Source organism: Gorilla gorilla, chromosome 4 (genome assembly GCF_029281585.2).
Source record: "Gorilla gorilla gorilla isolate KB3781 chromosome 4, NHGRI_mGorGor1-v2.1_pri, whole genome shotgun sequence".
Classification (NCBI taxonomy): domain Eukaryota; kingdom Metazoa; phylum Chordata; class Mammalia; order Primates; family Hominidae; genus Gorilla; species Gorilla gorilla.
Genome location: NC_073228.2, coordinates 32,166,065 through 32,191,948, shown reverse-complemented (window position 1 = coordinate 32,191,948; position 25,884 = coordinate 32,166,065). Strand labels below are relative to the sequence as shown.

The 25,884-nt window shown below is 45.9% G+C and overlaps 2 protein-coding genes and 1 pseudogene across 12 annotated transcripts in view; 2 read left to right on the top strand and 1 right to left on the bottom strand.

Annotated features, from left to right (window-relative positions):
- Positions 1–24,165, bottom strand: part of TUBD1 (tubulin delta 1) — a 33,712-nt gene extending 9,547 nt beyond the window's left edge. Inside the window, exons 1-6 of one of the 7 annotated variants that reach the window (XM_031010984.3) lie at positions 23,774–24,165; positions 21,907–22,117; positions 17,190–17,337; positions 12,019–12,235; positions 9,219–9,450; positions 5,350–5,514 (exon numbers count right to left, since the gene is read on the bottom strand). In XM_031010984.3, the coding sequence (XP_030866844.1) occupies positions 5,350–5,514; positions 9,219–9,450; positions 12,019–12,235; positions 17,190–17,337; positions 21,907–22,078 (934 nt within the window). In that variant the 5' untranslated portion in view covers positions 22,079–22,117; positions 23,774–24,165. Of the gene's footprint in view, positions 1–5,349; positions 5,515–9,218; positions 9,451–12,018; positions 12,236–17,189; positions 17,338–17,581; positions 18,017–21,906; positions 22,118–23,773 lie in introns of those variants that run through there. The other 6 variants (XM_055386715.2, XM_031010985.3, XM_055386716.2 and 3 more) reach the window with 6 other exon arrangements.
- On the top strand, positions 16,115–16,749 carry LOC101123843 (NADH dehydrogenase [ubiquinone] 1 beta subcomplex subunit 8, mitochondrial-like; annotated as a pseudogene).
- RPS6KB1 (ribosomal protein S6 kinase B1) overlaps positions 24,156–25,884 on the top strand; it is a 58,268-nt gene continuing 56,539 nt past the window's right edge. For 2 of the 5 annotated variants that reach the window (XM_055386713.2, XM_063706229.1), the window contains exon 1: positions 24,261–24,401. In XM_055386713.2, the coding sequence (XP_055242688.1) occupies positions 24,261–24,401 (141 nt within the window). Of the gene's footprint in view, positions 24,402–24,901; positions 25,001–25,884 lie in introns of those variants that run through there. The other 3 variants (XM_031010979.3, XM_055386714.2, XM_055386711.2) reach the window with 3 other exon arrangements.

Below are 25,884 nucleotides of genomic sequence, written 5' to 3'. Positions count from 1 at the left end.
GTGAAAAAATGCTGACACCCGGCCGGGCATGGTGGCTCCTGCCTATAATCCCAGAACTTTGGGAGGCCAAGGCGGGCGAATCACAAGGTCAGGAGTTCAAGACCAGCCTGGCCAATATGGTGAAACCCCGTCTGTACTAAAAAAATACAAAAATTAGACGGGCATGGTGGTGCGCACCTATAGTCCCAGCTATTCGGGAGGCTGAGGCAAAAGAATCGCTTCAACTGGGAGGCAGCGGTTGCAGTGAGCCAAGATCGCGCCACTGCACTCCAGCCTGGGTGACAGAGCAAGATTCTGTCCCCCCCGCCAAAAAAAGAAAAAAGAAAAAATGTTGACACCCTAAAAGTTCCATATGAGAACTCAGCAAACTGTGGTTTCTTGACCTAAGAGAGCTCAGAGCAGCATGTCTCACATGACTCTAAGGAACATTGTGTTCCTTGTGGTATTAACAGGTATTGCTTGAAAAACAGGTACTATGGCCAAAAAATTCAGGAAGCACTATTTTTACATGTAAACTTTCTACTTATCTCCAAACCTCTGGCACTATAATCTAAAATCCGTAAGATATTACAAATAAATGTTGAGAAAATCTACTCTCATAGTATAAAAGCCTAACTTAATTTGTGGTATAATATATGCTATTAATACCTAGTAGTGATTTCTAGTTACACACGACAGACTGAGCATATCAGTTTCCTGCCACTCTCTCTCCAGATCCTGCTTAATCACTAAAAGGATAAGCACAAACAAGAAAAAAAGGAACAGGAGAGAATATAACAGCAACAAAATTTTGGAGCTGGAGAGCAAATGGTTACTGACTGCACAACAAAAAAAAGCTAAAAATTTTGCCCACAATTGAGGTCCTGGAAGTAGACCAGACACTTTCCAAAGTGAAAAAAAGGCTAGGCATGGTGGCTTATGTCTGTAATCCCAGCACTTTGGGAATTTGAGGCAGGTGGATCACTTGAGGTCAGGAGTTCAAGACCAGCCTGGCCAACATGATACAACCCCATCTCTACTAAAAATACAAAAATTAGCTAGGTGTGGTAGTACACATTCATACATTGGTAATCCCAGCTACTTGGAATTCCGACTAAGGTGGGAGGATCACCTGAACCTGGGAGGTGGAGGTTGCAGTGAGCCAAGATGATGCCACTGCATCATCTTAGGCGACAGAGTGTGACTCCAACTCAAAAAAAAAAAAAAAAAAATCAAAGTGTAAAAATACAGGAGGATTAATTAAAAATCTATTTGAGAAGCAGTGAGAGCCCCTTCCCCACTCCCTGCAGTAGGAGGAGTGCGCTCTTCCACCATAGAAGGAGGTTTCTGCTGTGAAAAGGCTAAACCTGGGAGGCTCTGGCCTCAGTGACACCTGGCACAGCCCTGTAGAGAACCTTTGGAAAACCAGGTCATGAAGTAGCAGCTTTCGCAGGAAAGTGTAACAACAGTCCATGTCTTCCCCGTCCAGCTCTGAAAAGGCTGGCAGCCAGGCTTATCATGCCTTCAGGAAAGAGATGGAGGAGGAAGCAACTGATCAAGAGATAAGATACACTGAGTATGATATTTGGAAGTCCAGCAATAAAATGGCCAGGCAGATCACCTTACTGTGAAACCCACACAAGTCTGCAATGTCCATAAGGGTCCACTCAGTGCCCAGAGCAAGTAACTCAGCAAATAATCACTGAGCGTTTACCGTTCCAGGCTCCAAAGATGCAACAGTAAACCAAATAGATTAAATAAAGCTTACCTTCTACTGAGATAAACCAAAGACCCATGTCAAGTACTTTCAGAATGCTGGGGACAAAGAGAAAATCCTAAAAGCTTCAAGAGATAACAAAATAGGATTGGGAATCAGAACGACCTGAGACTTCTCAACAGCAACGCTGCAAGTGAGAAGATGATAGAGCAATGGCTTCGAAATACTCAGTAAAAAGAAAATGATTCCCAACCTAGAATCCTATCCCTGGCCAAACTATCATTCAAATGCAATGGCAGAACAGAATTATGATATTTATTTATTTTTGAGACAGGTCTCGCTCTGTCGCCGAGGCTGGAGTGCAGTGACACGATCTCAGCTCACTGCAACTTCCCTCTGCCTCCCAAGTTCAAGCAATTCTCCTGCCTTAGCCTCCTGAGTAGCTGGGACTACAGGCACCCGCCACCATGCCTGGCTAATTTTTTGTATTTTTAGTAGAGACGGGGTTTCACCATGTTAGCAAGGATGGTCTCGATCTCCTGACCTCATGTTTCACCTGCCTTGGCCTCCCAAAGTGCTGGGATTACAGGTGTGAGCCACTGCACCCGGCCAGAATGAAGATATTTGTAGCCTCAAACATTTTAATTTCCTTGTACTCTCTTAGGGAGCTCCTGAAAGGTATGGTCCATCAATATGAGGGAATAAATCAAGAAAGCAGATTTGAAATCTAGGAGGTACAGATATAAATCAGGATGAGGCAAGCAGAGATGCCAGGGCTGGCTGCTTATCAAGCCTAGAGAGCAGTCAGTCCAGAATGGAATGGGAAGATAAATGCCTTCCAGAAGGATGTCTCTAGGCAGATAATGGAAGTAATCACTTACCTGATGGGTTTAAACATATTGAGAAAGAATTCTTTTTTTTAATTGTTGAGACAGGGTTTTGCTCTGTTGCCCAGGCTGGAGTGCAGTGGCATGATCACAGCTCATTTTAAACTCAAACCCCTTGGTTCAAGGGATTCTCCTGCCTCACCCTCCCAAGTAGCTAGGACTACAGGTGCATACCACTATGCCCAGCTAATTTTTTTTTTTGAGAGAGTCTCGCTCTGTTGCCCAGGCTGGAGAGCAGGGGTGTGATCTCAGCTCGCTGCAACCTCTGCCTCCTGGGTTCAAGCCACTCTCCTGCCTCAGCCTCTTGGGTAGCTGGGATTACAAGTGTGTGCCATCACGCCTGGCTAATTTTTTGTATTTTTAGTAGAGATGGGGTTTCTACTACATTCGTGTTAGCCAGGATGGTCTCGATCTTCTGAACTTGTCCGCCTCGGCCTCCCAAAGTGCTGGCTAACAGGCGTGAGCCACCCTGCCGGGCCAGCTAATTTTTTTAAATTATTTTTTTAGAGATGGGGTCTTGCTTTGTTGCTCAAGCTAGTTTTGAACTTCTGGCCTCAAGCGATCCTCCTGCCTTAGCCTCCCAAAGTGCTGAGATTACAGGCGTGAGCCATCACATCTGAGAAGGGATTCATTTTTTTACAGAAAAGTTTCAGGATAAGTTGGTAATAGGTACAGAAAATATCAACTGAATAAATATAATGATTAACAACTCCAAGAGGGAAAAATAAACTGTACACACAAAAAAATATAATCTATGTACACAAGGCTCTACTCTGAATAATATTTAGATAGCAAAAGTAGTACAAACATTGAAAACTGATCTAACTCCCAAGTATGTTAGAAGGAAGAATGAAGGTAAATGTGTTTGTATGTGTGAGTATGTGTGTGAGTGTGCACATATGTGTCAGTATATATATGAAAATGGGAATGTGTGTGTGTGTGTGTGTAGAGGGGGCGTAAGATGATTCAATTCTCAATTTTCTTTTTTTTTTTTTGAGATGGAGTTTCACTGTTATCACCCAGGCTGGAATGCAATGGCACTATCTTAGTTCACTGTAACCTCTGCCTCCCGGGTTCAAGCAATTCTCCTGCCTCAGCTTCCCAGGAATTACAGGCGACTGCCACCACGCCCGGCTAATTTTTTTTGTATTTTTTAGTAAAGAAGGGGTTTCGCCATGTTGGCAAGGCTGGTCTCGAACTCCTGACCTCAGGTGATCCACCCACCTCAACCTCCCAAAGTGCTGGGATTACAGGCGTGAGCTACTGCACCCAGGCCAATTCTCAATTTTCACACTAGGAATGCAAGAGATAACAATATAAGTAAGACATTTATAACTATGGAGGCAAATTGTAGATGAAATAGCTGAAGACGTTGAAAGTAGTTTCATCTGTGTAATGGGGAGGTGTAGGATTGCTGTTTTTCCTTGTCATAAATTCATACCAGACATTACTTAAGTTATTTTTTGTTGCTGTTTTTTTTTTTTTTTTTTGAGAAAGGGTCTCACTCTGTCACCCAGGCTGAAGTGCAGTTGTGTGATCACAGCTCACTGCAGCCTTGACCTCCTGGGCTCAGGTGATCCTCCCACCTTAGCCTCCTAAGCTGCTGGGAATACAGGCCCATGTCACCATGTCCAGATAATTTTTTATATTTCTTGCAGAGATGGGGTTTTGCCATGTTGCCCAGACTGGTCTCGAACTCCTGGGCTCAAGCGCTTCTCCTGCCTTGGCCTCCCAAAGTGCTAGGATTATAGGTATGAGCCACCATACCTGGCCCATTACTTGACCTTTTAAAAAACTGAGATATAGGCCGGGCGCAGTGGCTCATACCTGTAATCCCAGCACTTTGGGAGGTCGAGGTGGGTGGATCACAAGGTCAGGAGTTCGAGACCAGCCTGGCCAATATGGTGAAACCTCGTCTCTACTAAAAATACAAAAAAATTAGCCAGGCATGGTAGCACACGCCTGTAATCCCAGCTCCTTGGGAGGCTGAGGCAGAAGAACTGCTTGAATCCGGGAGGCAGAGGTTGCAGTGAGCCGAGATTGCGCCACTGAACTCCAGCCTGGGTGACAGAGCGAGATTCCATCTCAAAAAAATAAAATAAATAAAAAATAAAAACTGAGATATAATTGGCCGGGCACGGTGGCTCACTCTTGTAATCCCAGCACTTTGGGAGGCCAAGACGGGTGGATCATGAGGTCAGGAGATCGAGACCATCCTGGCTAGCACAGTGAAACCCCGTCTCTACTAAAAATACAAAAAATTAGCCGGGCGTGGTGGCAGGCGCCTGTAGTCCCAGCTACTCGGGAGGCTGAGGCAGGAGAATGGTGTGAACCCGGGAGGCAGAGGTTGCAGTGAGCTGAGATCATGCCACTGCACTCCAGCCTGGGCGACAGAGCAAGACGCAGTCTCAAAAAAAAAAAAAAAAAAAAAAATTGAGATATAATTTAAATACAGTGCAATGTATGGATTTAAGTATATATTTAAATGAGTTTTGGCTGCTTGATTTTTAAAACTATGTTCATTTATTACTTTGATTAAAATAAAAATTTAAAAAAAATCTGGCACTCATTTGAAATGTCTTTTGGTAATGAAACTGTGAAGTGATTAAGAAACCCTCCTAAGATGTCCTGGTGAGTTTCTGCCGGAGTCTCTCTAGCCAGAAAAAGGGACCATTATTTAAATTGGTCCAAGCCAGTTTATATTGAGACTCCAGGACAGACATTTTTTCCAGCTTGTGGGCTGCATATTTTTGGACTACTCTTTACCTTCTTCCATCTTTGCATTAGAAATGAGCATCTGTCTCAAATGCTTGAGGAGGCCAGCCCAAGTAAATGTGCTGTATGCCAATGAATTCTCAGACATGTGAGGAATGTTACGAACACTCAGCATCTTGAATTCAGGATGGGGAACTAAATGCTCCATTAAGTCTCCTGTAAAGAAAAAAAAAAAATCTGAACTAATTTTTTTTTATTCTACATTGTTGCCAATAGTCTATATATAACCATGATTTGAAGGTTTTCTGGGCCAAATGTTTTTTCTCTTCTCAGACCAGAATTATTTAATCTTTAATATAAATACAATTTCAGAGACAATGTCTATTACACACCACCTCTTTGCTTCATTTTAGCACCGACTTGAGCATGAGTGAGAAAATACACTTTGCCAAAAAGCAAACTACAATTTAGAAGCTGAATAACTGGAAATGTGAATGAAATATTTAGGTAAACTCCAGGAAAACAAAGTAAACATGAGAACTGATATGCTTTTCTTGTCATTCTATGTTCACTAAATATTGTTATATTCTTTTTTTTTTTTTGGGGGGATTGAGTCTTGTTCTGTCGCCAGGCTGGAGGAGTGCAGTGGCGTGATCTCGGCTCACTGCAACCTCTGCCTCCCATGATCAAGTGATTCCCGTCTCAGCCTCCTGAGTAGCTGAGACTACAGGCACGTACCACCACGCCCAGCTAACTTTTTGTACTTTAGTAGAGATGAGGTTTCACCATGGTGGCCAGGATGGTCTCGATCCCCTGATCTCATGATCTGCCTGCCTTGGCCTCCCAAAGTACTGGGATTACAGGTGTGAGCCACCGCACCCACCCTACTAAATACTCTTTTAGAAATGTTACTAGATTTTTACATACCGTATCTGGTTAGGTGATAATCAAACCCTGTTAACATGAAAGTTAATATGAGCCAGGCACAGTGGCTCACGCCTGTAATCCCAGCACTTTCGGAGGCCTAGGTAGGCAGATCATGAGGTCAGGAGTTTAAGACCAGCCTGGCCAACATGGTGAAACACTGTTTCTATTAAAAATACGAAAATCAGCCAGGCGTTGTGGCAGGCACCTGTAATCCCAGCTACTTGGGAGGCTGAGGCGGGAGAATCGCTTGAACCCGGCAGACAAGAGGTTGCAGTGCATCGCACTCCAGCCTGGGCGACAAAGCGAGACTCTGTCTCAAAAAAAAAAAAAGTTAACATGAAACTCTATTTGGAAAGAAGACAAGATTAGATATTCCTTAAGATAGGAATGTGCCTATCTTTAGAAATTTGTATTTACAATGAAATAGAATTAAGGAGAAAGGCTACTTTCCTTTACATTTACAGCTGTCTCATATGTTTATAGAAAAATACCTTGAGGGCCGGGCGCGGTGGCTCACGCCTGTAATCCCAGCACTTTGGGAGGCCGAGGCGGGCGGATCACGAGGTCAGGAGATCGAGACCATCCTGGCTAACATGGTGAAACCCCGTCTCTACTAAAAATACAAAAAAATTAGCCGGGCGTGGTGGCGGGCGCCTGTAGTCCCAGCTACTCGGGAGGCTGAGGCAGGAGAATGGCGTGAACCCAGGAGGCGGAGCTTGCAGTGAGTGGAGATTGCGCCACTGCACTCCAGGCTGGGTGACAGAGCGAGACTCCGTCTCAAAAAAAAAAAAAAAAAGAAAAAAGAAAAATACCTTGAGGATAGGGAAAAATATATTACCATAATATGAAACAAACTTTATAACACTGAGTACAAACTCGTAATGTACATCCTAAAGAAAAGAACAAATTTTGACACAAACATCTATAAGATGCTACACAGGTGGGCTTGTGCTAATGGAGTGTCCTCTAAATGTAGAATTCTTTTCTGTAAAATACCTAGAGTTGAATTCTATTGCATAGCACAAGTAAATATACAATAGTCAGAAAATAATTCATGAGCACTAAGGCATGAATTCTTTTTTTTTTCTTTTTAGACAGTGTTTTGTTCTGTTGTCCAAACTGGTGTGCAGTGGCGCAATCAAAGCTCTGCAACCTCGAACTCGTGGGCTTAAGTGATAGCCCCACTTCAGCTTCCCTAGTAGCTGAGATTACAGGTGCACAGCACCATGCCTAACTGTTTGTTTTTTTTTGTTGTTTTTTTGAGATGGAGTTTCGCTCTTATTGCTCAGGCTGGAGTGCAATTGCGTTACCTCGGCTCACTGCAACCTCTGCCTCCCAGGTTCAAGCAATTCTCCTGCCTCAGCCTCCCAAGTAGCTGGGATTACAGGCATGTGCCACCATGCCTGGCTAATTTTGTATTTTCTTTAGTAGAGACAGGGTTTCGCCATGTTAGTTAGGCTGGTCTCAAACTCCCAACCTCAGGTGATCTGTCCGTCTTGGCCTCCCAAAGTGCTGGGATTACAGGCATGAGCCACCACACCCGGCCACTTTTTAAATTCTTAGTAGAGATGAGGTCTTCCTATGCTGCCCAGGCTGGCTTCGAACTCCTGGCGTCAAGCGATCTTCCCACCCTGGCCTCCTAAAGCACTGGGATTACAGAAATGAGCCATGGTGCCCGGCCAATGCATGAATCATTAATTGTTGCAATCTGTTCTCCCTTCCAGCTTTCTTGTTCAGCTACTCTTACCTTAACCATTCTTTTTTTTTTTTTTTAATGGAGTCTCACTGTCGCCCAGGCAGGAGTGCAGTGGTGCAATCTCAGCTGACTGCAACGTCTGCCTTACGGGTTCAAGCAATTCTCCTGCCTGTCTTCTGAGTAGCTGGGATTACAGGTACCCACCACCACGCCTGGCTAATTTTTGTATTTTCTGTAGAGCTGGGGTTTCACCATATTGGCCAGGCTGGTCTCCAACTTCTGACCTCAGGTGATCCACCCTCCTCAGCCTCCCAACGTGCTGGGATACAGGCGTGAGCCACCACGCCTGGCCACCTTGACCATTCTTAAACCTCCTTGAGACCTTAATCCATGGAGCACCTGCCTTTCAATCAATCAGTCTTCCTCTTTCTGGCAAAATCCCAGTCTTGGGCCAACCCTGCTCCTCACCTTCTCTGTCAGAGCACAACTACGGAAAGTCATGCCACATGGCAGACTCGGACCTCTTTGAATTCCCAATCACCAAACACAATGCTGACGCGCACATTGACAACTCTGGATGAGATGGGAAACCTCAGGAAGGTTCTGAAAAGGGGAGCAACAGGATCTGACTTATGCTTTTAAAAACTGCAAAGCCAGAGTTCAGTCTGGCTGCTGTACTTAAGAAAAGGCTAGGGCCGCGTGCGGTGGTTCACGCCTGTAATCCCAACACTTTGGAAGGCCGAGGCGGGTGGATCATTTGAGACCAGCCTGGCCAACATGGTGAAACTCCGTCTCTACTAAAAATACAAAAATCAGCTGGGCATGGTAGCACGTGCCTATAGTGTAGTGTAGTCCCAGCTACTCAGGAGGCTGAAATAGGAAAATTGCTTGAACCCAGGAGGCGGAGGTTGCAGTGAGTCAAGATCGTACCACTGCACTCCAGCCTGGGCAACAGAGTGAGACTCTGTCTCAAAAAAAAAAAAAATCATTGACTTGTACACTTTAAATGGGTGAATTGCATGTTAGGTGAGTTACATCTCAACATGGTTTCTAGTAAAAAAAGAAAAAAGAGAAGAGAAAGAATCCTGAAGAAGAGCAGTGGATACCCACTGCCCTTTAGCAACTTCTCAAAGCTTTTCAATAAGACAGTTCAGAGAACTAGCAGATGTGAAGAAAGGGTTTTGAGATGAGCAAGACTTAAGTGTATCTTCAGGCAGAGGAGGAGACAGAAAGAATAAACTTTGAAGCTTTCAGAACATAAGGCTTTCCTATAATTAACGTATAGAAGGACAAATACCTAGTGGATTTCGTCTATAGTGAAATGAGCTTTCTGCAGAATAAGTAGGCTGGAACACACTTCCCAGCTGATGTGCGAGGACTTGATTGATATCACTAAAGGAGATCTGCTTGATATTCATCAGTTTTGCACAGATCTTATGGATGGCATCATTCTCATGAAGAAGGAGGGCGTCTGAAGATCGGTACAAGTGAGAAAGTGTCAAAATGGAGTTGTAGTTTTGAACAATAACCTGGAGAGGAAAAGGTCAGAAAAAAGAAAGGTAGGAGAGAATAATGGTTAAGATTACAGATTCTCAAGGCATCCTGGCAGGGTTCAAATCCGGGCTCTGTCACTTTATAGCCGTATGACCTTGGACAAGTTTTTTAATCTCTCTATGCTCAGTTTCCTTTTTTTTTTTTTTTTTTTTTGAGATAGAGACTCACTCTGTCGCCCAGGCTGGAGTACAGTGGCACCATCTCTGCTCACTGCAACCTCGGCCTCCCGGTTCGAGATTCTTGTGTCTCAGCCCCCTGAGCAGCTGGAATTACAGGCTTGTGCCACCATGCCCAGCTAATTTTTGTGTTTTTAGTAGAGACAGGGTTTCAGCATGTTGGCCAGGCTGGTCTCAAACTCCTGGCCTCAAGTGATCCACCCACCTTGTCCTCCTAAAGTGCTGGGATTATAGGCATGAGCCACCGAGCCCAACCAGTTTCCTCATTTGTAATGGCTTCCTAGAACTGTAAGGATTAATGATACAATGCAAGTTAAACACTTAGAACAATGCCTTGTATGGGCACAACAAAAATTGGCCATTATTATCATACTTATCTCCTATTTCATTTCCTATAGTGACTTGTCTCACCTGATTTGTTTCTTCAGCTAGGTTGATCAACAGGAAATTGGCTTATATAGAAATTTGCAAGCTGGGAGCGGTGGCTGATGCCTGTAATCCCAGCACTTTGGGAGGCTAAGGTGGGTGGATCACCTGATGTTGAGGGTTCAAGACCAGCCTGACCAACATGGAAAAACCCCTCACCTCTACTAAAAATACAAAATTAGCCGAGCGCATGCCTGTAGTCCCAGCTACCCGGGAGGCTGACGCAGGAGAATCACTTGAACCCGGGAGGCGGAGGTTGCGGTGAGCCAAGATCGTGCCATTGGACAACAAGAGCAAAACTCTGTCTCAAAAAAAAAAAAAAAAAAAAAGGAAAGAAATCTTCTCCCAATGGAAAGAAATAAAAATTACTTGAGGGTGGCAATGGCACCACGAATCCCAACATGAGGTCAAGGTGTCTGCTTTATGTACTGGAGTGAGAGACATTCTCAGCAATCAGTTCCTGAAAGAAGAAGCACAATCATCTTCTCTGACTTTTTTTTTGAGACAGAGTCTCGCTCTGTGGCCCAGGCTGGAGTACAGTGACATGATCTAGGCTCAGTGCAACCTCTGCTTCACAGGTTCAAGTGATTCTCCTGCCTCAGCCTCCCGAGTAGCTGGGACAACAGGCAGGAGCCAAAACACCCGGCTAATTTTTGTATTTTTAGTAGAGAAGGGGTTTCGCCATGTTGGCCAGGCTGGTCTTAAACTCCTGGCCTCAAGTGATCTGCCCATCTCAGCCTCCCAAAGTGCTGGTATTACAGACGTGAGCCCCAACTGCCTGGCCATTCTCTGAAAAAAAAAATTTTTTTTTTTTTTTTAAGACGGGAATCTTGCTCTTGTTGCCCAGGCTGAAGTGTAGTGGCTTGATCTCGGCTCACTGGAACCTCTGTCTCCCGGGTTCAAGAGATTCTCCTGCCTCAGCCTCCGGGTACCTGGGACTACAAGTGTGTGCCACCACACCCAGCTAATAATTGTATTTCTAGCAGAGATGGTGTTTCTCCATGTTGGCCAGGGTGATCTCGAACTTCTGACCTCAGGTGATCCATCCGCCTCTGCCTCCCAAAGTGCTGGGATTACAGGTGTGAGCCACTGCGCCCAGCCATTCTCTTAAAAAAATTTTTTTTTGAGATGGAGTCTCGCTCTGTCGCCAAGCTGGAGTGCAGCGGCGGGATATCAGCTCACTGCAGCCTCTGCCTCCCAAGTCCAAGCGAAATCTCCTGCCTCAACCTCCTGAGTAGCTGAGACTACAGGCCAGCGCCACCATGCACAGCTAATTTTTGTATTTTTAGTAGAGACGGGGTTTCACCATGTTGGCCAGGATGGTCTCGATCGCTTGACCTCATGATTTTTCCACCTTGGCCTCCCAAAGTGCTGGGATTACAGGCGTGAGCCACTGCACCCGGCCTCTCTGAAATTTTAAATGCAAGGATACCTCATCTGTTTGGAAAAGTTTAAGGGAAGATATATATATACCATGTATAATATGGTACTCATATTAAATAACCATTCTGGAAGCCATAACTTAACATTTCCAATGAAAGGGTGAGCGCAATCTTTATTTTTATTTATTTATTTTTTTTGAGACGGAGTCTTGCTCTATTGCCCAGGCTGGAGTACGGTAGCACGATTTCGGCTCACTGCAAGCTCCGCCTCCCGGGTTCACGCTATTCTCCTGCCTCAGCCTCCCGAGTAGCTGGGACTAGAGGTGCCCGCCACCACGCCCGGCTAATTTTTTGTATTTTTAGTAGAGACGGGGTTTCACCATGTTAGCCGGGATGGTCTCGATATCCTGACCTCGCGATCCGCCCGCCTTGGCCTCCCAAAGTGCTGGGATTACAGGCATAAGCCACCGCACCTGGGCGGTGAGAGCAATCTTTTACCCATATTTATTTCAATTGCAAAGAACATAAAACATAAACTTTTCAATTAACATGTCCATACCTCACCAGTTCCATAAGGCCAAATAATCTGATTCATTTTCAATGAGTTTGAGTACTGATCTTCTAAATTCTGTGTAACGAAAGCTCCTAATCCTGATCCTGTGCCCCCAGCCATACTCATTATGATGAAAAAACCACTGAAAGAGTCACATTTCTCCACTTCCTTCCGGATTATGTTCATTATAGATTCTTCATGCCTGGGTCCATGAACAGAGTAACTATGCAATGGCAAAAGAAACAAACACAAACACTTTTCAATTTAACCACAGATATGTAATGCAGAGAGAAAGATACAGGATAGAGAGGTTTTTTCAAAACTACGGAAGTGAAGGAACTCTCATGAAAGGTACAGGTACCCTGACTGACAAAATTTTAAATACATAAGTTGAATATATTTAACCCACTTATGCCTAGTGTTCCATTATTGGAACGCTAAGCATGTGGGAGTTATTTATATGCTATTGCTCAAGGTTATTACTAAGGTCGGATTTTTCACTCATGCAAAAATTTTAAAAATTGCAACCTCTGGCATAAATGGGTTAACAGGTGAACAGGACTGCTAGCAGAGGGAATTTACAGAGTATAGAAAGTTCTCTTTATTTTTGAGGTTTTAATCAGATACTTTAATATTTGGGGTTTTCATAGCTGTACTTATTTTGGGGGTACATGTGATATTTGGATATGTGTATACATGTGTAATGATCAAATCAGGGTAAATGGGATATCTATCACCTCAAACATTTATTTTTTCTATGTGTTGGGAACATTACAATTCTTCTCTTTAAGCTATTTTTTTTTTTTCTGAGACAGAGTTTCACTCTTGTCACCGGGGCTGGAGTACAATGGCACGATCTCGGCTCACTCCCCCTCCCGGGTTCAAGAGATTCTCCTGTCTCAGCCTCCTGAGTAGCTGGGATTACAGGTGCCCGAACCACACCAGGCTAATTTTTGTATTTTTAGAAGAGACGGGGTTTCACCATGTTGGCCAGGCTGGTCTCAAACTCCTGAACTCAGGTGATCAGCCTGCCTCAACCTCCCAAAGTGCTAAGATTAGAGGTGTGAGCCACTGCGCCTGGCCGCTTTTACTATTTTGATATATACAATAAATTATTGTTAACTATAATTTCCTAACTGTATTATTGAATACTAGAGTGTATTTCTTCTAACTGTATTTTTGTACCCATTAGCAACTTTTTTTTTTTTTTTAAACAGGGTCTCACTATGCTGCTCAGGCTGGTTGTGAACTCCTGGCCTCAAGCAATTCTCCTGCCTCAGTCTCCCAAAGCGCTGGAATTACAGGCATGAGCCACTGAGCCCAGTGAGGAACTTCTTTTAATCTTCCTCTAAAAGCTCTCTTTTGTAGGCTATTTTCTCCTTTTTTATTTTTTTTGTTTTTGTGTTTTTTAAGACGGAGTCTTGCTCTGTCGCCCAGGCTGGGGTGCAGTGGCACCATTTCGGCTCACTACAACTACCTCCCCCTCCCAGGTTCAAGTGATTCTCCCACCTCAGTCTCCTGAGTAGCTGGGATTAAAGGTGCGCGCCACCACACCCGGCTGATTTTTGTATTTTTAGTACAGACAGGGTTTCACCATGTTGGCCAGGCTGGTTTCAAACTCCTGACCTCAAGTGATCTGCCCACTTCAGCCTCCCAAAGTGTTGGGATTACAGGTATTAGACACGGCACCTGGCACCCCCCATCCCACATCTTTTTTCCTTTTTGAGTTAGGGTCTTACTCCGTCACCCAGGCTGGAGTGAAATGTGAAGTGCAGTGGCAAAATCACAGCTCACTGCAGCCTTGCCTTGACCTCTCAGGCTCAAAAAATTATACCATCTCAGCCTCCCAAGTATCTAGAACTACAAGAGCATGCAACCATCCCTGGCTAATTTCTTTCTTTTTTTTTTTTTTGAGATGCAGACACGCCCTGTTGTCCAGGCTGGAGTGCTGTGGCATGATCTCTACTCACTGCAACCTCTGCCACTTGGGTTCAAGTGATTCTCCTGCCTTAGCTTCCCGAGTAGCTGGGACCACAGGCACAGGCCACCACGCCCAGCTAATTTTTGTATTTTTAGTAGAGACAGGGTTTCACCATGTTGGCCAGGCTGGTCTCAAAGTCCTGACCTCAAGTAATCCGCCCTCCTTGGCCTCCCAAACTGCTGGGATCACAAGCGAGAGCCACCATACCCAGCCGCCTGGCTAATTTCTTTTTTCTTTTTTTTGAGGCAGAGTCTCACTCTGTTGCCCAAGCTGGAGTGCCGTGGCACAATCTCAGCTCACTGCAACCTCTGCCTCCCAGGTTCAAGTGATTCTTCTGCCTCAGCCTCCCAAGGAGCTAAGGCCACAGGCACAGGCCACCACACCCATCTAATTTTTCTTTTTTTTTAATATTTTTTGAGATGGAGTTTTGTTCTTGTTGCCCAGGCTGGAGTGCAATGGTGTGACCTTGGCTCACTGCAACCTCTGCCTCCTGGGTTCAAGCGATTCTCCTGCCTCAGCCTCCCGAGTAGCTGGGATGGCAGCCGTCACCACGCCCAGCTAATTTTTTCTATTTTTTAGTAGAGACAGGGTTTTACCATGTTGGCCAGGCTGGTCTCAAACTCCTTTCCTCAGATGATCTGCCCACCTCGGCCTCTCGCAAAGTGCTGGGATGACAGGCGTGAGCCACTGCAACAGGCCTAATTTTTGTATTTTTAGTAGAGATGGGGTTTCATCATGTTGGCCAGGCTGGTCTCAAACTCCTGACCTCAAGTGATCCACCTTGGCCTCCCAAAGTGTTGGGATTACAGGCGTGAGCCACTGTGCCTGGCCTCACCTGGCTAATTTCTTTTTAAAATTTTTTCGTAGCGATAGGGTCTCCCTTTGTCGCCTAGGGTGGACTTGAACTCCTGGGCTCAAGCGATCCTCCTGCCTTGGCCTCCCAAATTGCTGGCATTACAGGCATGAGTAGTGGCCATTCCTTTACCTGGGGCTTTTGATACCAGGTAGTTCTACAAGTTTATGATACAGTATAATATTTAATATTCCTAACAGTCCTGAAACAGTGGTTCTCAAACTGTGCTGCACATGGCTGGGCACGGTGGCTCATGCCTGTAATCCTAGCACTTTGGGAGGCGGAGGTGGATGGATCACTTGAAGTTAGGAGTTTGAGAGCAGCCTGGCCAACATAGGGAAATCCAGTATCTACTAAAAATACAAAAATTAGCCAGGCGTGGTGGCATGTGCCTGTAGTCCTACCTACTCGGGAGGCTGAGGCAGGAGAATCACTTGAACCCGGGAGGCAGAGGTTGCAGTGAGCCGAAATTGCACCACTGCACTCCAACCTGGGCAACAGAGGGAGACTCTTGTCTAAAAAAAAAAAAAAAAAATTTGCTGCACATTAAAGTCACCTAGGGACCTTTAAAAAGGTCCCAACATCAGGCCAGGCGCAGTGACTCACGCCTGTAATCCCAGCATTTTGGGAGGCCGAGGCGGGTGGATCACCTCAGGTCAAGAGTTCCAGACCAGCCTGGCCAAACTGGTGAAACCCCGTCTCTACTAAAAAATACAAAAATTAGCTGGGCATGGTGGCGGGCACCTGTAATCCCAGCTACTCGGGAAGCTGAGGCAGGAGAATCACTTGAACCTGGGAGGCAGAGGTTGCAGTGAGCTGAGATTGCGCCACTGCACTCCAGCCTGGGCGACAGAGCGAGACTCCGTCTCAAAAAAATAAAAAATCCCAACATCAGGCTGGGTGCAGTGTGGCTCATATCTGTAATCTCAGCACTTTGGGAGGCCGAGGCAGGTGGATCACTGAAGGCCAGGAGTTCCAGACCAGTCTGGGTAACATGCTGAATCCTTGTCTCTACTAAAAAAATACAAAAATTAGCTGGGCATACTGGCGCACACCTGTAGTCTCAGTTACTCGGAAGGCTGAGGCAGGATAATTGCTTGAACCCAGGAGATGGAGGTTGTACTGAGTCGAGATCATGCCACTGCACTCCAGCCTGGGTGACAGAACGAGACTCTGTCTCTTAAAAAAAAAAAAACACCAAAAACCCAACATCAGGGCTTTACCCCAAACCACTTAAATCAGAATCTCAGCAGAAGGGAAATGTGAAGGTGAAGATGGCAGTGGCCAGGGCCAGGGTCCTGGGAGTCCAGTGGATGCAAAGGGCATCCCAGAAAGTGGTGCCGCTGGGCGCACGGACAGCCTCCCGCATGACCAATGACATGCTCTCAGGGTCCTATCCTAGGACCCCAAAAGGACAGGCCACTGCCCTCAAGAAGTATAACATGTGTGTGAGAGACTACGAGCCTTACCCGGATGATGACATGGGGTATGGCGACTACCCAAAGCTCCCTGCATGAGAGGGATCCATGGTATAGCTGGGACCAGCTGGACCTGAGATTGAACTGGGGTGAACCGATGCACTGGCAGCTAGACATGTATACCAGGAATACGTCCCTCACACCTGTTTCTTGGAATGTCATGTGTATGCAGCTGTTCGGCTTCATGGCTTTCATGATATTCATGTTCTGGGTGGGGGACATGTACCCTGTCTACCAGCCCGTGGGACCAAAGCAGTATCCTTACAATAATCTGTACCTGGAACGAGGCGGTGATCCCTCCAAAGAACCTGAGTCGGTGGTTCACTACGAGATCTGAGGAGGTTTTGTGGGCTTTTGTGCCCTCTAACTAGGATTCCCTCATTCCTAGAAATTTAACCTTAATGAAATCCCTAATAAAACTCAGTGCTGTGGTTAAAAAAAACAAAACAAAACAAAACAAAAATCAGAATCTCTCAAAGTGAGCCCTAGGCATCAGGACTTTTCCAAAGAACCTCAGGAAATTCTAATGTGCAGCAAAGTTTGGGAACTACTGTCTTGTAGTATTCTCTATCATTGAGATATCTGCCAGATATGGACATTACATTGGTAAGTTAGTTTGCAGCATGACAGTGAGAAGATGGAAAACCCTGCTGAAAGATATCCTTCATTTCAACATTACCTGTACCTTAAGCACAGACATTGGCATGGAATGAAAGTTTCTTCTGGGTAAAATAAAATTCTAAATCTAAAACAGCAATTTCAAGATTATGTGCTTGGTATATCAACTATATAGTTCTAACTTCGCTATCTATTAATTGACTGTGTAGCTGTCACTAAACTGAAAATCACAAGAAATTATTCTTACCCATATGCCCAGTTGTTTCCAGAACCTTGTTTTTGACAGAAGCATGCATGTTGACCATATTTCCATTGGCCAGACTGGGCAGCCTTTGACAGCGTTTGATTGATAACTTTGGGTTCCATGTCAACAAGAACAGCCCGGGCAATTGGAACTAGAGGGGGAAAAAAACCCAAAAACATCAAAAGAAAAAAAGATTTATTATGTCTTATTTGGGTAACTCAGAGCATATGTGTCCAAATCCAAAAAAAAAAAAAAAAAAGAAATCCAGGGGTTGTGGTTAGAAAGATTTGTCGTACTGCTTAGAAATCTCAGTGGGCAGCAGCAGACATATGCAGATGTTCACCAAGCCCAGCATTTGCTAAGCAGGCTGAATCAGTGTGGGCCTAAAAGAGTACCTGGGTCAGATTAGCCGGCGTGGTGGCATGTGCCTGTAATCCCAGCTACTTGGGAGGCTGAGGCAGGAGAATTGCTTGAACCTGGAAGGCAGAGGTTGCACTGAGCCAAGGTTGCACCACTGCACTCCATCCTGGGAGATAGAGTGAGATTCTGTCTCAAAAAAAAAAAAAAGAGTACCTGGGTCAGGTCTACAAACATATGCTGAATGCTTATGATGTGCCATGGACTGTGCTGGGAATATGGAGATGAAGACATCAAACTAGCCTTAGAAAGGGCAGGTGGGAGGCTGGGCATGGTGGCTCATGCCTGTAATCCCAGCATTTTGGGAGGCTGAGGCAGGTGGATCACTTGAGGCCAGGAGTTGGAGACCAGCCTGGCCAACATGGTGAAATCCCGATCCTACTAAAAATACAAAATTGGCCAGGTGCGGTGGCTCACACCTGTAATCCCAGCACTTTGGGAGGCCGAGGCGGGCGGATCACCTGAGGTCAGGAGTTCAAGACCAGACTGGCCAACATGGTGAAACCCCATCTCTACTAAAAATACAAAAAATTAGCTGGGCGTGGTGGCAGCCTCCTGTAATCCCAGCTACTCCGGAGGCTGAGGCAGGAGAATCGCTTGATCCCGGGAGGTGGAGGTTGCAGTGAGCCAAGATTGAGCCATTGCACTCCAGCCTGAGCAATAAAAGCAAAACACTGTCTCAAAACAAACAAACAAAAAACAAAAATACAAAATTAGCAAGACTTGGTGGCGTGTGCCTGTAATCTCAGCTACTCAGGAGGCTGAGGCACGAGAATTGCTTGAACCCAGGAGGCAGAGGTTGCAATGAGCTGCAATCACACCACTGTGCTCCAGCTTGGGCAAGAGTGAGACTCTGTCTCAAAAAAAAAAAAAAAAAGACTTGTGGGAAAGATAAATACATCAATACTTAACCACACTGCAACATGATATGACCAAATAAATCCACACCAAAGGAACATCATATTTAGAGGTACAAAATACCATGGGTACAACATCCAGCTCAGAATTGTTGGAGCAGAGGATGGAGAAGGAGAGGGTAGAAGTGATGGATGGGGATGAAAAGCAGGTAGGGCTCAATCTTGGAAATCTTTATAGGCAATGCTAGAAAAGCTTGAACTTTATCTTTTAGGCCATGATAAACCACCAAAAATTTTCAAGCAGGCGAGGAATAGTTAAATGTCTGTCAATCATAATTCACTGCAGGCTCAAACTCTTGAGCTAAAGCAATCCTCCCACTTTGGCCTTCTAAGTAGCTGGGACTTCAGGTGTGTGCCATTACACCTAATTTTTATTGTTTATTTTCTAGAGACAGAATCTTGCTCTATTGCCCAGGCTGGTCTTGAATTCCTGGCCTCAAGCAATCCTCCCACCTTGGTCTCCCAAAACACTGGAATTACAGTGAGACACTGTGCCCAGCTGTTAGATGTCTTTTTTTTTTTTTTTGAGATGGAGTCTCGCTCTGTCCCGCAGGCTGGAGTGCAGTGATGCGATCTCAGCTCACTGCAAGCTCTGCCTCCTGGGTTCACGCCATTCTCCTGCCTCAGCATCCCAAGTAGCTGGGACTACAGGCACCCGCCACCACGCCTGGCTAATTTTTTTGTATTTTTAGTAGAGACGGGATTTTACGGTGTTAGCCAGGATGGTCTCGATCTCCTGACCTCATGATTCGCCCGCCTCGACCTCCCAAAGTGCTGGGATTATAGGCATGAGCCACTGCACCCGGCCAATGTCTTTTTAAACACAGCAGTACGGAGGATGGATGTGATAGACAGTAGACTCCAGGCAAGGAATCCTAAAAGGAGTGTCTTGAGACAGTCCAGGTAAGAAAGAACAAAAGCCAGAATAAAGCAAGTCAGTGAAGGTGGAAAGGGAAGAACAGTTTAAAGGAGTATATAGGACGTCAAATAAGCAGATCTTGTTTGATGGTATGTATGCAGCAAGAGCACAAGGAACAATAATGAATGCCTTGGGCATAGAGATGTTGAGTTTCAGGTTCATATGAGAGATGTGGGTGGAGATATCCACTAATCTGTCTAGAGCTTTTAAGAGAGGCTGGGCTAGAGGTCTGAAAGTCACAGGTGTAATAAATGTAGCAAACTATGACAGTGAAGTTGCCCAGAGAGAACTATGCAAGTGAGGACAGGGGAGATGCAACAACTGGAGAAGAAAAGTGGGGTGACTAGGAGAAGGAGGTTCAAGGAGAGAGTTGCTTTTTGTCTTTTTTTTTTCTTTTTTGAGACGGAGTTTCGCTCTTGTCACCTAGGCTGGAGTGCAATGGCACAATCTCCGCCTCCCAGGTTCAAGCGATTCTCCTGCCTCAGCCTCCCAAGTAGCTGGGATTACAGGCACGCACCACTACGCTCGGCTAATTTTTGTATTTTTAGTACAGATGGGGTTTCACCACGTTGGCCAGGCTGGTCTCGAACTCCTGACCTCAGGTGATTCACCCGCCTCGGCCTCCCAAAGTGTTGGGATTACAGGGATGAGCCACCATGCCTGGCTTTTTTTTTTTTTTTTTTTTTGAGACGGCGTCTCGCTCTATTTCCCAGGCTGGAGTGCAGTGGCGAGATCTCGGCTCACTGCAACCCCCCTCCCGGGTTCAAGTGATTCTCCTGCCTCAGCCTCCCGAGTAACTGGGATTACAGGTATGTGCCACCATGTCTGGCTAATTTTTGTATTTTTAGTCGAGACGGGGTTTTACCCTGTTGGCCAGGCTGGTCTCTAACTCCTGACCTCAAGTGATCTGCCTGCCTTGGCCTCCCAAAGTGCTGGGATTATAGGCGTGAGCCACTGCGCCCTGCTGGAAAGAGTTTTTATACGTTATTGTTATCAAACGCAGTAGAGGAGTAAAGTGAATTAAGAAAAGAAAGAGAGGCTGGGCACAGTGGCTCACGCCTGTAATCCCAGCACTTTGGGAAGCCGAGGTGGGCAGATCATTTGAGGTCAGGAGTTCGAGACCAGCCTGACCAACATGGTAAAACCCCATCTCTACTAAAAATACAAAAAAATTAGTTGGGCGTGGTGGCGCATGCCTGTAGTCCCAGCTACTCATGAGGCTGAGGCAGGAGAATTGCTTCAACCTGGTAGTCGGAGGTTGCAGTGAGCCAAGATCGCACCACTGCACTCCAGTCTGGGCGACAGAGCTAGACTCTGTCTCAAAAAAAAAAAAAAAGAAAAAGAAAAAGAAAGAGAGCCTGTAATCCCATCACTTTGGGAGGCCAAGGCAGGCGGATCACTTGAGATCAGGCATTCGAGACCAGCCTGGCCAACATGGCAAAACCCTGTCTCTACTAAAAATACAAAAATTAGCCAGACATGGTGGTGGGCACCTGTAATTCCAGCTACTTGGGAGGTTGAGGCAGGAGAATTGCTTGAGCATGGGAGGTGGAGGTTACAGTGAGCCAAGATCACATCACTGCACTTCAGCCCGGGTGACAGAGCAAGACTCTCTCAAAAAAAGAGACAGAGAAAAGAAAGAGCCAGGCATGGTGGCATGCACCTGTAGTCCCAGCTACTCAGGAGGCTGAGACCTGTGAATAGCCACCGCACTCCAGCTTGGGCAACATAGTGTAGTAAGAACCTGTCTCTACAAGAAAAAGAAAAAAAGAAAAGAAAAACAGTAGTTGGATCTGGTGATTCGGAGGTCACTGGAAACTTTTCTTAGAGCAGCTTCAATGATGCTATGTGGGGCAGAAGCAGGATCATAGGTGGTTAAGCAGGGTCCTTTTATTTTTTTTGGAGATGGAGTCTCGCTCTGTCACCAGGCTGGAGGGCAGTGGTGCGGTCTCGGCTCACTGCAACCTCTGCCTCCTGGGTTCAAGTGATTCTCCTGCCTCAGCCTCCCGAGTAGCTGGGATTACAGGCACATGCTACCACGCCCAGCTAATTTTTGTATTTTTAGTAGAGATGGGGTTTCACCATGTTGGTCAGGCTGGTCTTGAACTCCTGACCTTGTGATCCACTCGCCTCGGCCTCTCAAAGTGCTGGGATTACAGGTGTGAGCCACCACGCCCAGCCAGCAGGGTCCTCTTTTGAGAATCTTATATGAAAGGCAAAGAGATAAGAAGAAAGCTAGTCAATAGATGAGTTTTGTTTGGTTGATTTTAAATTGGTGAGATCTGAGCATGCAGAAGGGAAAATGCCACTGGAAAAGCAAAGATTATTAACATAGAAATGAAAAGCAAAAACAAAGTAATTCCCTAGTGAGATGGGAAGGAATGGGGTTTGAAAACCATGTGGAAGGCCTGGCTTTGAAGGGGTTGGTTAGATCAGAGTAAAGGAGAGGACTGTGAGCCACACCTACCTCCATTCTCCTCCTCACTGAAGAATCTTTCTTTGCAAGATGCTTGATATGCCTCATTCTCTCTCATAGAGCAGAGTCCCTGGGAACTGTGTGAGTCACTAAGCAAAGCATCAAAAACTTCAAAACCAATCTGATTGCCACACTGACCAAGTTGCACTGTTACAATTGACATGCTGAGCCACAAACTAGGTGTATTACCTCTAAAAACAACCTGTAATCAAAAAAAATACGCTTTGAGAACCACTACATTACTAATAAGAACAAATAAAATGCCATATATGTTAATTATACATCAATAAAAAGTCTTTTTTTTTCCCCCTGAGACGGAGTCTTGTTCTGTCACCCAGGCTAGAGTGCAGTGGCATGTTCTTGGCTTAATGTAACCTCCGCCTCCCAGGTTCGAGCGATTCTCCTGCCTCAGCCTCCTGAGTAGCTGGAATTACAGGCACATGCCACCACGCCTGGCTGATTTTTGTATTCTTAGTAGAGATGGGGTTTCACCATGTTGGCCAGGTTGGTCTTGAACTCTTGACCTCGTGATCCACCTACCTCAGCCTCCCAAAGTGCTGGGATTACAGGCGTGAGCCACCACGCCCGGCCCAAAAAGTCATTTTAAAATGCCACATACGTATATAATATTGGAGATAGAACAGCTGTGTTGTCTAAGGAGCTAGTCATTCAAGGAAGTTCTCATACTCTCTACATGGTTTTGGGATTTGTGATTTACTGTACCTGAATCCATTCATACACAGCTCAATAGTTTCCAAAATCTGATTTGTAATCACTTTTTTCCTAAACATACGTTTAAAACAAAACATTCTCCTCAGTTGAGGAGTGATAAAAGAAAAAAAGAGGCTGGGTGCGTGGCTCACACCTGTAATCCCAGCATTTTGGGAGGCTGAGTTGGGAGAATCACGTGAGCCTGGCTGTTCCAGACCTGGTCAACATGGCAAAACCCTGTTTGTACAAAAAATACAACCATTAGCTTGGCGTGGTGGTGTGCGCCTGCAGTCCCAGCTACTCGGGAGGCTGAGGTGGGAGGATCCCCTGAGCCTGGGAGGTCCAGGCTGCAGTGAGCCAAGATCTTGCCACGGCACTCCAGCCTGGGTGACAAAGTGACATCCTCCTGTCTCCAGGAAAAATAAATAAATAAATAAAATTAAAAAAATAAAAACAAGACAAAACAAACGCTGATTGAAGAAATTAGTAGTACCACCCTTCACACCACATGAACATGTAGAACACAGAAGTGTGCTCAACATTGTACATTCAATTAACATTAATTTTCTCTCTTCTAAATAATAGCTTACGCTTTCTCCACTAGTCTAGCCTGGTAACTTTGGTAAGACCTGTAAGAAAGATTTTGTGTTTAGCTCAGGTAGGACAGCAAGAAAGATGCAGCTTGGAGAAAGAAAACCAGATGAAATATTAACCGGGCGCAATGGCTCATGCCTGTAATCCCAGTACTTTGGGAGGCCGAGGCAGGAGGATCACCTGAGCCCAGGGATTCCAGACCAGCCTGGGCAACACAGTGAGACCCTGTCTCCATTTGAAAAAGAAAGAAAGCAAAAGAAACATTAGAGCAGGTCCTCATTATTTTTACCTAGGAAAAGACAATTTTTGATAAAGACTTCACATCAGGTCTATGCAGCACTGGAAATGAGCCGTGGGTTGTGAGACAGACTCTGTGCTTAAAATGTCAAACCGGCAAAGTAGGTATATTATTATCCTCATTTTACAGATAAGGAAACTGAGGCTCTGAAAGGTTATTGACTTTTCCAAGGCCACAGAACTAGTAAAGAGCAAAGCCAAAAGGTCCCCCGTTCCCCACGGGCCCCAGGAGTTCTCCACACGTAACCCGACTCACCGCCAGACGCGGACCAGCGCTTCTGTCCGGTTCAAACTTCGGACCAACCTACTCACCATGCGCATGCTCACTTTCAAAACGAAAAACTTACTGAGAACAAATGCGCATGTTCCATAAACGGAGAGTTTTGTTGTGTATATATTTTTTCCTATTCAGAAAGATTAATTACGCATGTTCAATTTCAGTTTACGAACTTCAGATATGGTACGCATGCTCACTGTCCACCGAACGCTCCAGCTGACAATGCGCATGCTCTAGTCTCCAAGCGCGACTTCGGGTGGTGTTTTGCGCATGTTTCTGCCGCCGCCTGGATCCTGGCGATAGTTCTGCGCATGTCCACTGCCCACTGTTTGGCTTCACGGAACCCTGTACGCATGCTCCTGCGCTGAACTTTAGGAGCCAGTCTAGGGCCTAGGCGCAGACGCACTGAGCCTAAGCAGCCGGTGATGGCGGCAGCAGCTGTGGTGGCTGCGGCGGGTCCGGGCCCATGAGGCGACGAAGGAGGCGGGACGGCTTTTACCCAGCCCCGGACTTCCGAGACAGGGAAGCTGAGGACATGGCAGGAGTGTTTGACATAGACCTGGACCAGCCAGAGGACGCGGGCTCTGAGGATGAGCTGGAGGAGGGGGTGAGGCCCGGGGTCCCCGGGGGCCCGAGGTGACAGGGCCGGGGCGGCGGCGCGGGCTCAGGAAGCGCGGTGTGTCCTAGAGCGTGGAGACCCAGGGGGGCTCCTGAGGAGCTGAGGGTCGCGCGGCCCGAGACAGGGGAGCGGGCGGGGCGGTCATGGCCCTAGGTGTGAGGCCTCTGCGGGGCTCGCAGGTGCAGGTCGCACCCTTAGCCCCAGGTCAGCGCAGCCCCGAGCAGTCTGAAGAGGGAAAGAGAACGGGCGCGTGGTCGATTCCTCGAGCTGTTGGACTTGAGTGTGGCGGGGCGCGGGTGGCGTGAGCGTGTGTTGGGGAGACGGGGGCTGCTCTTGCTGGGTGTCCCGTAAGTGCAGGCGAAGTGTGGAGGGTTTCCCTTCGAGTCTAGAATTTCAAGTATTGAATCTTCAGACCTCCCACAACCACCTCTCTTCTCGGCCTGTCGCTTCTCTCCTAGGAAGCGCTCAGCTGTTAGAAGTGACAGCTGAAAACTTCTGTCGGGAGTAGCACTGCCGCTGCTGTTACAGCCACCAGGAGTTTTATTTCGGGAGCAAGGGGGCTCTGCTGCATCTTCCAATCTTCCAGGGTTTGTTTGTTTGCTTTTTTTTTTTAACCCCCTTCCGTGTGACTTTTTAAAATAAGCATTTATAAGGACACACGGCACTTGTAACCTTTCCCCAAGTTGAAGATGTCTGTATTTTTTTCAGAATAATTAATGTAATTTTGAGGTGGATAAAAAAAACAAAAACCAGTTGACAGCCTTGATTTAGCTTGCTAGAAATAAGTTGCCTGAACAGGGACTTGTGAATGGTGGTATGAGGGCTTTCCTTGCTGTAATTTAGGGTGCTAAATTTAGAATTGTATTTCCTAATGCATAGCTTGGTTTCACCTTGGCTGGCTTAGTGGTTTGTTAATCTTTATGGAATAACTTTTTTTTTCCCTAGATAAATTTATCAAAAAATGACAAATTGCACCTGAAGTTCAAAAATGTTGTCATACTAAATCACTGATCCTGGACCAAATGATCATCAGTTGATAACCTCTTGGTAGTTTAGCATCTAAATTCCAATGTCTAGTTGAATACATGGGTTAATGACTGATGTCAGATGTTTGCTCTAATTACACAGGGGCTTCCTTTCCCTTGCCTCACCCTCAGTTTTTCTCCTCTGGCACCTGCCCTACTGTTGACAAAAGATTGAGATGGTGTATATAAAGAATTTTGAACACTTTAAGAAACTAAGTGGCATAAAATAATACTGTTCTTTTTGTTTGTTTCTTTTGTTTTGTTTTGAGTTGGGTCTCACTCTATCACCCAGGCTGGAGTGCAATGGTGCGATCTCAGCTCACTGCAATCTCAGCCTCCTGGGTTTAAGCGATTGTCATGGCTCAGCCTCCCAAGTAGCTAGGATTACAGGCATGCGCCACCACATCTGGCTAATTTTTGTATTTTTAGTAGAGACAGGGTTTCAC